A 14,208-nucleotide genomic window follows, 5' to 3' on the forward strand; every position below is an offset into this window, starting at 1 on the left:
TCAAACGCGGATTGTCAAAACAACAATATTGTCAAGAAGTGGAAATTCTTTGCAATAAGCTTACCAATATTTACGTGAGAGAGAATGTTCCTCACGCGACCGCTAAAAAGTTAGCCACCAAAGCAGGTTTGGAAACTTTGATTAACAGTACATCTAACGAGACAGAAAAAATAATACTGCAAGCAGGAACATTTTCGACAATCGAAGAGGCAATCCAGAAAGTAAATGAGCTACCGGATAGTGTCGAGTCCAGTAACAGCATGAATCGTGTATTCCACGTAAATTCAAAAAGAATCATGCAAAAACGACAAACTCAGAACCGAGGGAACTATAATGTTGCTCCTCGTGGTTCCCATCAAAGTAATCAGCGTTACGGATCATACCCGATACGTTTTAATAACAATCAAAGTAGACCGTTCCCAAATAACAACAACTACCGTTACCGAACAGACAACCGTGGTCATGCACGCGGTTATCCGCGACAATTTAACAGAATATATTTTGCTGACAATCAATCGAGCTCACCAATGCAAAACGTTTTTCCCAATCCGCCCCCGGGCGTGCAAAGCCAAGGTCAGCATTTCGCAAACGCTAATACAGTACAACCACCGAATATGACTCAACCAAATCAACCTTTTTTTGGAACAGTAGGGCAGTATACACAATCAATGTAGCTGCCTCCAATTTCATTAATGTGCCAATTAGCGTATCTAATAAAAACTGTTCGTTCCTGGTAGATTCAGGAGCAGACATTTCATTATTGAAAACACGATGTATCTCACGTCCAATATCAATTAATCAAAATAATACTTGCGTTTTACGCGGAATAACACCCGGTGAAGCTACTTGCAGAGGAACAATCAATTGTTTTTCTTATATACAAAATACAGCTGTGAATAGCCTGTTTCATCTGATAGAAGACGATTTCCCGATACCAACTGACGGTATACTGGGAAGAGATTTCCTTACTACATACCGATGTGAAATAAATTACGATACGTGGATTTTAGCAGCATACGTAAATAACATCCGACTTGAAATCCCAATTTGCAATAATCTAAATGGGTCTGCGTGGATACCAGCTAGATCTGAAGTATTTAGATTGATAAACAATTTTAATGTTCATGGAGATGTCATAATTAATTCCGCTGAGCTTGCACCAGGCGTGTTTTGTGCCAACGCCATTGTGAATAGTTCCGCACCTTATGCTAAAATTATAAACACTAATGAATATCCTGTGCAACTTGCAAATTTTAATTTAAAAACTTCCAATCTTAACGACTTTTACATAGCTAAAATTGACTGTAATAATACAGATAGAATCGAAAAATTGAATGCAGAACTAAATTTTAACGATATACCTGCATCCGCCAAACAATCTTTACAACAATTATGTCACGAATACAATGATATATTTAGTTTAAAGGATGATTTATTAACGTGTAACAATTTTTATCAACAAAAAATTAGCCTAAAAGATAAATCACCGGTATACATTAAAAACTACCGGAATGCACAGTGTCACAAGGAAGAAATCTGTCGTCAAGTAGATAATTTAATTGCAAACGATATAATTGAACCTTCGGTGTCTAGTTACAACTCACCATTATTACTTGTTCCCAAGAAGTCAACTACTTCCGAAAAGAAATGGAGATTAGTAGTTGATTTTCGTCAATTGAACAAAAAATTGCTTGCGGATAAATTTCCTCTTCCAAGGATTGACGATATTCTCGATCAACTTGGCAGAGCCAAATATTTTTCGACGCTTGATCTCATGTCAGGTTTTCACCAGATTGAGATCGAGAAAAATTCCAGAGAGTTCACCGCGTTCTCGTTGCAGGAACGTGGACATTTTCAGTATAAAAGATTGCCGTTTGGACTAAATATAAGCCCAAACAGTTTCCAACGAATGATGTCAATAGCACTCAGTGGCTTGAGTCCCGAGTGTGCATTCTTGTACATTGACGATGTTATTGTCGTAGGTTGTTCAATTGAACACCATCTGAAAAACTTGAGGAATGTTTTCGAATGTTTCAGGCAAAGAAACCTGAAACTGAACCCTTCAAAATGTAATTTTTTCAAAGCAGAAGTTACATTTCTAGGTCATAAAATCACTGATAAAGGTATCTTGCCTGATAATTCAAAATTTGATGTAATAAAAAATTACCCACAACCTCAAAACGCAGACCAAGTTCGAAGTTTTGTAGCCATGTGTAATTATTACAGGAGATTTATTCCTGGTTTTGCAAATATTTGTTGTCCTTTGAACAAATTATTAAGAAAAAATACAGTCTTTGTGTGGTCAGAACAATGCAAGTCCGCCTTTGAAACATTAAAGACTATGCTACTTTCACCACAAATATTACAGTATCCAGATTATCAAAAACCATTTATATTGACTACAGACGCATCAGATTTCGCTTGCGGGGCAGTTTTGTCCCAAATGCATGGAAGCAATGATCTACCTGTTTCTTTCGCCAGTCGCGCGTTTACAAAAGGCGAAGCAAATAAGCACATCATTGAGAAAGAATTAGCCGCTATTCACTGGGCTATCATGCATTATCAACCCTACTTATTAGGTCGTAAATTTTTGGTGCGTACTGATCACCGACCGTTAGTTTACCTCTTTGGAATGAAGAACCCTTCTTCAAAGTTGACGCGAATGAGGATTGATCTCGAAGAATTCGACTTTGAAGTAGAGTTCGTCCCAGGTAAAAGTAACGTTGTGGCTGACGCATTGTCTAGAATTAATATTACATCAGATAAATTAAAGTCAATTAACATTTTACAAGTACAGACCAGGTCAATGCTACGCAAACCTTGTTTAGTCAACAATAACATACAAAGCAGAGTACCGGAGCCTGATCAACTCCACGTGTATGAAGCAGTTAGCAATGAACAAATACATAAACAAAAAAAATTGCAATTTTCATTACATCAAAATAAAAATAAATCAACTATGGCAATTCTCCTCGAAAAAAATTTCAAAACGAGTCTAACTCTAGCGTTAGGTCTCACAATTAACAATGTTAACTTGCCAGAAATATTTAAGCTGATTGAAAAGGGTACCCTACAATTAATGAAACAAAATAAAATCGAAAATGAGTGTATTGCTATTTCGACTAGCGATACCATATTTAATTATATAAGTATCAATGATTTCAAAACAATAGGAAATCAAGTTTTGAAAAATATTAAAATTATCATTTATCATCCTCCTAGAAAAATAAACAACCCAAACGAAATTCAAGCTATTTTACAACATTACCATAGTACACCAATCGGAGGTCATGTTGGTATTAACCGATTGTACAAAAAATTGAAAAATTTATATATTTGGTCAAATATGAAATATTTAGTTACTAAATATGTCAAATCCTGCGAAATTTGTAAAAGGAACAAACATTTTTCGTCGGTTCAAAGTAAAATGATAAAAACTTCAACTCCATGCAAATCATTCGACATAGTTGCAATAGATACGATTGGACCATTCACAATGAGTAGCAAAGGAAACAGATACGCAGTTACTATACAATGCGATCTGAGTAAATACGTCATAGCTATACCTGTTCCGGATAAATCAGCTGACACGATTGCCAGAGCAGTAGTGGAAGGATGTATTTTGATATACGGACCAATGAAAGCAATTCGAACAGATCAAGGTACAGAGTACAAAGGTATCTTTGAATCAGTTTGTAAACTGCTCAATATCGATCGCATTCTAGCAACAGCATATCACCCACAAACTTTGGGAGCGTTGGAAAGGAATCACAGATGTTTAAACGAATATCTGAGAATCTTTGTCAACGATCTTAAAGATAATTGGGATGAATGGTTATCTTTTTACTGCTTTAGTTATAATACTACTCCCAACTCGGAACACAATTACAGCCCTTTTGAAATAGTATTTGGAAAGCCCGTAAATACATTTGATCAGATAAATCTAGACCAAATCACTCCTATTTATAACCACGACTCATACGTAAATGAAATAAGATATAAACTACAGCTTATACACAATGAAATCCTAAGAAAAATCGAGAATGTCAAACTATCAAGAACAGAAGAAGCAAATAAAGATGTAACACCAACAAAATTGAGCATTGGAGATAAAGTGTATTTAAAATTGGAAAATAGAAGAAAATTAGATATTGTACAAGATGGTCCCTATATAATAATAGATCTAGACGAATCAAATGCTACTATAAAACATCAAACAACTGCTAATATTTTGAAAGTCCATCGAACAAGATTAATTAAGCAAAAATCCTGAAAAATCAAGAATAACAGAATGCTAAAACGACCGCATAAAGCCTATAATTTGTCTCAAAATTTAGAATGGTTACACCATTCTTCCTAAGGAGGGAGGTGTCGTGGCACAGTTCTCCCACAAATCTCGTTTCAACATTTCTCGGACTTCATCATAAAACAATATAACTTTCCGTCATAAATTAAACACTTTCTCAGCGTGACACAAAAAACCCGAAACCTCCATCCAAATTCTTTGCCTACCAAAACATGCAGTCAGTAACGAAACCTTTTCCTTGTTTCCATAACCTTCTTAAAGTGCTTCCATATGCGCGCAATAAATTACACGCATATGCAAGACTCGAGTAGCTTACCAAACAACTCTAGCGCGTCGTTCTGCCATTCTTGTTTAACCTACCTACTTCCTATTTTCTGCTGTACTCAAAACTTAGTTCTTAAGTGTCAAGTAAAATAAAATTCATTCCTATTCGTAACTCCACACCGAGTAGTCGCGTTGTGAAGATATATCTCTGTATCCGAAGTCCGACATGCCTCATGGTGATATATGTAAGAAAACATTCGTCATTCCTAAGCCTATGACCCCGTTTTTTTGTGTTTTCTGTAGTGCAGCTTCCACTTTACAATATCCTCCACCAAGTAGACTTGATGAAGTAGCCATTCTTTTTTATGCGTCGAATTTATTTTCCATTCATCTGCAAACACAAAAACAGAACCAAAACGACGATCACAACTCATAAAAGTTTGTTTTATGACAGAACTTGTAATCTTCAAACGAAACTTTCGTTCAATTTTTTCAGGTAATTCTCTCCATCGATGTTGGTGACGGATATCCCATCCGGGTACAAAGCACACTTCCTTCCAAGTACACCCTGTGTGACAATCGGTGGCACAACGTGTCCGCCTTGTACGAAGACCACCAGATAGTGCTTCGAGTGGACGATTATCCACCGAACACTCTACTGGTGCAATCCAACGACGTCCTACGAAGGGTAGCGACTAAGGCACCTCTCTACATTGGAGGGCTTCCTGGTAAGACTAACTAAATTTTTTGTGAAGTGTTCTAGAATTTCTCAATGAAACCAATTTTCCAGACACCGCACCCAGTGGGACGCTCCTCCTACGCGAAAACTTCAAGGGCTGCATTCGAAATGTGGTGATTCGAAACGAACGAAAAGATTGGACCGATATGGACAACCTTCATAATGTGTTACTGAGCGAGTGTCTGGCTGTTAACTAGGAGCTCGCATCGACCACGACGGCATATATGCATATTTGTGCCTGTAAATAGTAGAACATTCATCATCAAGCCATTACGCTTACTTAATAAGAGTAGTTGCAAGTGTTGTAGTGAAAATTGCCTCCAATTTTCGGCGGATCATCGTCCGAAGCTCCGAGGAACTCTGACATACCAAAAAACTTAATACTTATAATCTGTATAAACGTAACGAAATGCTCCGAGAGGCTTCCTTCCTGTGTATGTTTAGTATTGCGCTATAGGTTAGCCAACGAAAGAAGAAAAAAAAAAATTAACGTCGATGTGCCTTCTTGGACGCTTTCTCAATGTATGATAGAAACGTATGCGTACAAACCACCGATCCTAAGCCTTTGATTATTATTTTATTAGTAGAACAAATGAAACAAACCATGTGTTCTTACCGCGAAAGTCTTGTAAAATACATTCAAGTCATAACTCTGTTGAATAACGTTAAGTATTTATTTAGAACGAACAAAATAATGCTTACCACTGCCAACCAACGTTTTCAGTGTCGTTCCTGTTATTTGAACATTTTCTGACAAATAAATAAGAGCTTATCGTAAGATAATGTTGCTGCCATAGAAACACATAGAATTATTGTATTTAATGTCGTATTTAACATATAAAGAGCTTGTTCATAGGAAATGTTTCCAACATCGAAGGTGTAAATTGTTTATGTATTCATCCTAATTCTATCATCTCTATAGGTAAAACATTTTTAAGTTCACATAAGGAAATGCAGTTGAATGTTTCTGTGAAATGGATCAAAGAAAATACACTAATATTTTATATGTAACTTCGGCCTGAATCAGTTCATTTCGAAAGAAAACATTATTGATCTAGGGAAAGTAACTAGCTAAAACGAAGCTCGGACGAAGAACGCAAAGCTAATAGGAAAGTGCCTGTGCCTGTGTTGCTCATTACCCTCGCTCTAAGTCTAATATGGGTTTATTTCTGTTGCCCACGTATGTTGTCAACGTGCATCGTCCTTCAATTAGCCGTGGGCGAAGTGTGGAATCGGTTGCGTTTTATTCGTAGTAAATGTAAGTTTTCATCGAATTTCGCCAGAATTTAGTAACTTCGTTGGATATCGACTGGATATCAGAGCGACGTTTTTGAATTCTTGGCTCAATGTCGGTTCTCGATGGAAATTTCTGTGAAAGTGCTAAAATCAGCGATCTCGACTTGTATCGAATGGGTTAAGTGCTCGTGGATCTTTCTAGTAAGTATTGGAGACGTTATACTGTGGCGAATAATAGATTTACAAAGCTAACTATTTCAGCTATTCAATGGACTCGCTTTCGTTAACTTTCTAGTGGAATATTTTCGATCTGTGCACTTTCATACTAAATTGTGGATACAGGTAAGTACGTACTCAGCACATTGTGCTACTCTCGAATGCCATCGTTGGTATACCAATTACTCGAGTCGAGGATATAAGTTCAATAATATCATATTTTGATAAGGAGATCCAAGAGTAAAATTGGTTTGAGTTTGAGGTGTTTGCTTACTTACCTTACCAGTCAGGCTAAGGCCGGGGTGGCCTCTGCTGTACATAGTAGCCGCCTCCATTCCACTCGGTCCATGGCTGGCATGCCTCCAGTTCCGCAATCTGCGTAGGGTCCGCAGATCGTCCTCCACTTGGTCGACCCACCTAGCTCGCTGCGCTCCACGTCTTCTTGTACCGGTCGGATGACTCTCGAGAACCATTTTAGTCGGGTTGCTATCCGACATCCTGATGACGTGACCCGCCCACCGTAGCCTCCCGATTTTCGCGGTATGGACGATGGTTGGTTCTCCCAGCAGCTGATGCAGTTCGTGGTTCATTCGCCTTCTCCAAGTCCCGTCTTCCATCTGCACTCCGCCGTAGATGGTACGCAACACCTTCCGTTCGAAAACTCCAAGGGCGCGTTGGTCCTCTGCACGTAGGGTCCATGTTTCGTGCCCATAGAGGACGACCGGTCTAATCAACGTTTTGTAGATAGTTAACTTCGTGTTACGGCGAACTTTATTCGATCGTAGAGTTCTGCGGAGTCCAAAGTAGGCACGATTTCCTGCCACAATGCGCCTCTGAATTTCTCTGCTGGTGTCGTTGTCGTCGGTCACCAGTGAACCCAAGTAGGGGTAGGCGGGGCATAATGAGCAGGTGGGGCATAATGAGCACCTTGTATTTTCATTGTAAATCTTCAAATTTACAAAACAAATTGCTTGATTGTAGCCTTATTATCTAAAATCCAATAAGTTGATGACAAAACATTAGTCGAAAAATCCGTTTACCTTGAAAAAATAATCAAAATGCGTAAAGTGGTCATGTACTGGGAAAATATTATAAGAATCAGGTGACCTAAAATAAGGTTTTGGGTATCGAAATCACAACTTAGTGGGCATCTATCGATTTTTTTGATATTCCCTAGGCCAATGAAATGTATTTGTAACACTTTTCAACTATTTATATAATTATTTAGTTGAAAAAATATGCTTCAAAGAGATGATAGTAGGGTGGGGCAGAATAAGCAACTAGTGAAAAAATAATAAAAATGGTAAACATCTTCAAAAAACAAATTTTAATTTTGGTTTTCTCTAGTTTTGATGCATATAGTAAGATTTTGTCTGTAACTTTTAATTTATTAGCTTTAAAATTTCAGTATCTGTATATTATCACCGTTTCAAAAATCCTCAATAGAAGACTCTATGGAACCCCACAGTTCCCTACAAATTAAACCCAGTAATCCCTTCTAATTTTCATTGATTGTTGCAGGTATGCTTTATCATTGACAAGAATAGTCAATTAGCATTTGATTGTGTACAAAACTGATATTGATCATCCTGCCCCACCTAGGGTGCTCATTATGCCCCACCCCCAAAACGCAACTCGCGATTTTATACGTTTTTAAAAACATTAAATTCTACAACATTTAAAACTTTATTCGGAATTTCAGCGATTAGCTTTTGTCAGTTAAGGTTCAAATGAGGATTAACGTTAAAATTACACATTGGTTGCACTTAATTTACTGGATTTGGTAGCAAAATGCTTAAGCTGCTCATTATGCCCCGCCTACCCCTACACGAATTCTTCAACCGCCTCGATTTCATCACCGTCGATATGAATTCGGGGTGGCGGGCGCGGTGATTCCTCTTTGGAGCCCTTTGCCATCATGTACTTTGTCTTCGACACATTAATGACTAATCCGATTCGCCTGGCTTCACTCTTTAGTCGGATGTACGTTTCCGCCATCGTCTCAAATTTACGAGCAATAATATCAATATCATCGGCGAAACCAAGCAGCTGAACGGACTTCGTGAAAATCGTCCCACTCGTGTTTATCCCCGCTCTTCTTATTACACCCTCCAAAGCAATGTTGAACAACAAGCACGAAAGACCATCACCTTGCCGTAACCCTCTGCGAGATTCGAAGGGACTCGAGAGTGTCCCTGATACTCGAACTACGCACATCACTCGATCCATCGTCGCCTTGATCAACCGTATCAGTTTATCCGGGAATCCGTATTCGTGCATAATCTGCCATAGCTGTTCTCGATCGATTGTATCAGGTGTTTGCATTCAGTTCAAATAAACCAAAAAGCTTCAAATACTCTTTGTCACATTTATCATCAAGTTGTAATTCATATATTTCTATTTATCGTTATTAAAACCATGTGTCTTTGAAAATTTGTTCAGTTTCCATTAAAAATAATTGCAACTTTCATCAACAGTTAAAAAAGTAGGTATCTATCTTCAAATTCATTGATTTTGAGTATTCTACTCTCTTGGAAAAAAAAGTATTACGCTAAAATTGCACTGTAATCTCAACAACCTATGGGAAAACAAATTCTCGGGGTTAGTCTAAACTCTAAACTACTCACTGAGTAACTAAGTATGTAGAGTCGAGTCTCCTATAAGACGCAATTTCTCAACTGTCTCGCATCCAATCCAGCTGATTTTTTTCAGCTCAGTTAGTGCTTACTATAGACTCATCACATACAAAAAATAACTAAATTGGTTAGGAGAGCCTGTTAAACGCGGTGGGCGTAAAGTGGGTGACAGCGTCTAATAGGAGACCCGACTGAGTGGGTTCTTAAAAATGATGTGTCAAATTTTCATAGATATTCAAGCAGTTGGAGACAATATATAGCGTTTTCCGCGTCCTATTTATAAGCTATTTATTCATTAGCGATCAACCAACATTTAAAAAAAGCGGCGTCTTGATATACTATTCGTTTAAAGACATCACAAGGCTCTCTAGTAATGGTTTTATTTTGGGGTTGTGCTTTCAGTCGAGCTGTGCGTTGGACTGTGAACATAGTCACGGCAAACATCTTTATAGAAAACATGTTTATTCAGAAATGATTTTACTTTTGGTAATTAGTACTATTTTTTTCATGTTCTCAAGCTGAAGCTCAAGCTCAAGTTTTCCCTATTTTCACGCACCTCAACCTATGTATCCCCTTAACTCATCTTGCGCATTAGGGTCATTTTGACTCAAACCGTGTACAACGTCAGCGAGTTGTTCTCAGGTGATGCATAAGGATAAGGATAATGTGTACTTGCAAACTCACACATTTTAGAAGAAAATTTCCTTGTGATTATTTTTTTACTTCCCATGACGTGTAAAAAGCTTCTTCAGACAATTCGGAGAATTTTCTTTCGTTTCGATATACTCCTGCTATTTTTCAAAACTGTTTTGCCTCACGTTTTCGTAAGAAATCTTCTTTTTGATACTGAAAAAAAGTTCAGTACTACCTACAGTACTGGGCAGATTAAAGTGCGCATTGGCTGTTTTTCATACAAAATGCTCAAGTTTGAGGGTTTGGGTATCAGTTTCTGGTACACCGATTGATCCTAAATTTTAACTGGATATTCATAATAACTTCAAGTTTGATCCGCGACAAAAATAAGATAATCCCGTGCAAAACCTGTTTTAAGTGAAGAGTTTGTCAAGAAAAGATATCTGTTTCGTTAGACTGATCAACTTTGTAGAAGAACATATTAGTCTTAAATGTTCGAATTTCGGAATTATTGCAAAATCAAAATTTTGCGATTTTTTCCAAAATTAGAAATCTGCAATAACTTTCAAAATATTGCACGGAATAGTCTAACTTCTTATCAATCATCAAGAGTATTATTGTTCAATTAAAACTTGAACTCAATCTCTGCACTAGAAGAAAAGAATCAGAGCTCCAACCTTGGGCATTTTGTATGAAAATCGTTCCATGCGTACTTCATTCTGCCCAATATTGAAATGAATTGAATCTTTCTACACCTTCACATATTTTGGAATAATAACCGCTATAAGTTTTGCAATTTCTTGTAGGGATTTCAGTATTTTTATTAATCACACGATTTCTAGTAATGGGAAAAATTAAATAAAATACTGCCGTATTCATAATTATGTGCGATATTAGAAAGCGCTAACATGTTAAAAGTTTTTGAAAAAAAAAAAAATAAACCAAACCTTATTGTTTACCTCGTGTCGGTTTGAGACAGCGCAATTGAACTAACATTCAGCGAATACTAAATGGAATTAACTTTTTTACAGTATAATCGTGTACATGTCAAGTTTGAAAAAGTGGACTGAGAACGTTGGGTGATCCCTGTGTTTGATGTTTTTTGCGGTGGGTCACTGGATTCATTCTTGTTTTCTGTTTTTCGGAATCTCTGCTGATTTAAATAAACTTTTAAAGGAATCCTTGGAGAAATTTCTGGAGAAATCAAAAGATTAATTTGTGAAGAAATACTTAAAAGAATTACAGAAAGGGTTTCTATAGGAATACTTGAAGAAACCTCCGGAGAAATTTGTTTTTTTTTCGGCTTTCAGTCACAGAAAAGCGTTGATTAGGTATTCCAAATCTGTTCTGTAACTGAAAGCCGAAAAAACACCAAGTTTCCGTAAATCCAGTTAGTCCCAACTAACATTTTCAGCGCTATAAGCTTCAGTCCTTTGCTTTATGTTGTGTAACCATCGAATTGAAGCAGTCAACGCTGAATAAAAGGGAAGATAGTCAAATATAAACCATAAGCTAACACACGGCTGCAAAACCCGGTTTTCAGGAATCAATCACTTGTTATTGGGGCTGCCTTAACTGCACTCTATTTCAACTCCGGGAGATTACCCGGAAGATGTGAAAACTTGAACAACTGAAAAAGGAGTCCCCACTAACAAAAAAGCTGCTGCTATACAGTACAATTCGTAGTACTGACAAATCAACAAACCAGCAGTGCTTTGAAGGCCGTTATGCGACATCATCGCAGCTACAAGCTGTAATAAAGAAACTGTAGGAATACCAACACGGCTTGTCTGATGTAAACATTATTGTCAAAACAAACTTTAAGCGGGATATATAGCTACTACACCAATACTTCAAGGGCCCATATAGCCGAGGCGGTAAACGCACGGGTATTCAGCATGACCATGCTGAGGGTGACGGGTTCGATTCCCGGTCGGTCCAGGATCTTTTCGTAAAGGAAATTTCCTTGACTTCCTTGGGCATAGAGTATCTTCGTGCCTGCCACACGATATACGCATGCAAAATGGTCATTGGCAGAGGAAGCTCTCAGTTAATAACTGTGGAAGTGCTCATAGAACACTAAGCTGAGAAGCAGGCTTTGTCCCAATGAGGACGTTACGGCAAGAAGAAGAAGAACCAATACTTCACAGCTAGCCATCTCTGTGTTGTGAAATTTTTTGGGTTGCTTTTATTGCACTTTAATCCAACTCCGGAAGATTTACCGGAAGATGTGCAAATCGAATAAGAGCCGCAGACAATAAAACAACTGTTTTTATTTATACAGTACGTTTTGTAATGTTGCCAAATACACAAAATAGTAACGCTTCGTAGCTGTTTATTATTATTATTATTATTATTCACCGTCTTCGAAAAAAAAATCGTACAGACTGAACTCCTTAATACTAATTTACAATTACTTAAAACTAAACAATTCTTCTTAATCGATTTTTAAAAACAGTTTTGGACATATCGAAGTCGAATTCTTCAGAAACAACATTGAATGCGCGAATACAAGAAACAATTGGATTATTATAACCATAATTAGAGTGGTGGAAAGGGACAACGAACATGGGGATATGTCGAAGTTGCCGCGGAGGAACGTAAAAAGGAATTTGTTCTAGAAGAGTAGGACAATCAATGGTACCGGTTAGAATGTCAAAGACAAAAAGACGTTGCAACTCTACACGTCTAACCGACAGCAGTTCCAAGCTAATCAATTTACAACGATCTGAGTAGTCAGGGAGATTGTTCGGGTCATTCCAAGGGAGTAAGCGTAGCGCAAAACGAATGAATTTTTTATGCACGCGTTCAATGGATAGTGTCGGTGCGGCGTAATAAGGAGACCAGACAGGGGCAGCATACTCTAGGATGCTTCGCACTAAACTGCAATAGAGTGTTTTCAAGGCGTAGATATCAGTGAACTCAGAGGCATGACGCCGGATTAGCCCTAGAACTGAGAAGGCTTTAGCGGTAGTAATTCGCACGTGCTGATTGAACCGTAACATAGCATCAAGAGTAACTCCCAAATCACAGATAGAGGTAACACGCTCCAGGTTTGCAGATTCTATGCTGTACTGGTGACGAACGGGATTGTTTGCGCGAGTGAAGGATATGACTTTACATTTTGCGTGATTGACACGCATACCATTGTCGCTACACCATACCAATAAGGCATTGATGTCCTCTTGCAAAGCGTCGCAATCGGCCGGCGAACATATTACGCGATAGAATTTGAGGTCGTCGGCAAACGAAAGTTTGAACGATGAAAGGAGTAAGCACAAATCGTTTATAAATATGGTTAATAACAGTGGACCCAACACGCTGCCTTGAGGAACTCCGGATGTAATGTAAAGTTGACGGGACCTTGCAGAGTTGACAGCTACGTGTGCCGAACGACCGGTGAGATACGAGAAGACCCATTCCGAAAGCCAGTCAGGATAGCCGATGCGTTTGAGTTTTTCGATTATCAAAATATGAGGCACCGTATCGAATGCTTTTGCAAAGTCGACGTACACTGCGTCCACTTGTCTTCCAGCTTCCATTTCGTTAATCAGTGAAGGAACGTAGCACATCAGGTTAGTTGACGTTGAGCGGCGTTTCATGAAACCGTGTTGGTTTTCAGAGATTAAAGGCGCGGCAACAGTGTAGAGAACATTATGCATCAGCTTTTCAAAAACTTTGCTCAAGCAACATAGAATGGATACACCACGATAGTTCTCAACTTGGTTCACATTTCCTGATTTGTGAATGGGAACGATGGTTGCAATTTTCCAAGCGGAAGGGAATGTCCTTTCACTAAGCGATCGATTGAAGAGAAGTGTTATAGGGATTACGAGTTCAGCTGCGCACTTTTTTAGAAGCAGTGGTGGTATGCCGTCCGTTCCGGATCCTTTCTTGGAGTCATTGAGCACATCTTCCGGAGAAAACTGGATAACTGGAAAGTTGATATTGTACGAAAGGATATGCGAAAAACAGTCTTGGCGAGGTACGGAAGACGATTTGCAGAAAACATTCTCGAAGAATTCGGCGAAAAGGTTAGCGGCTTCACCATTACAACTAGCCCGGTTTTCGCTGTAGCTAATGTTGCAAGGGACGCGAGCCGAGGATTTCAGTGATTTCACGAAATCCCAGAAACGATTAGGGTCCTGCTTGACGCTGGCTTGAATCCCTGATATGTA

General features: G+C 38.3%; 2 protein-coding genes across 2 annotated transcripts in view; both read left to right on the forward strand.

The window, feature by feature from the left end:
• LOC109432877 (laminin subunit alpha-1) overlaps window positions 1-6,360 on the forward strand; it is a gene marked incomplete in the record, with an annotated part of 122,199 nt that extends 115,839 nt beyond the window's left edge. Inside the window, 2 exon segments of the mRNA XM_062847986.1 lie at window positions 5,067-5,298; window positions 5,361-6,360. Coding sequence (XP_062703970.1) covers window positions 5,067-5,298; window positions 5,361-5,506 — 378 coding nt within the window.
• Window positions 6,361-6,521: 161 nt separating this feature from the next.
• Window positions 6,522-14,208, forward strand: part of LOC109401374 (dual specificity tyrosine-phosphorylation-regulated kinase 4) — a gene marked incomplete in the record, with an annotated part of 426,866 nt that continues 419,179 nt past the window's right edge. Inside the window, 2 exon segments of the mRNA XM_062851247.1 lie at window positions 6,522-6,746; window positions 6,807-6,887. Coding sequence (XP_062707231.1) covers window positions 6,669-6,746; window positions 6,807-6,887 — 159 coding nt within the window.

Source organism: Aedes albopictus, chromosome 2, assembly GCF_035046485.1.
Source record: "Aedes albopictus strain Foshan chromosome 2, AalbF5, whole genome shotgun sequence".
Classification (NCBI taxonomy): Eukaryota; Metazoa; Arthropoda; class Insecta; order Diptera; family Culicidae; genus Aedes; species Aedes albopictus.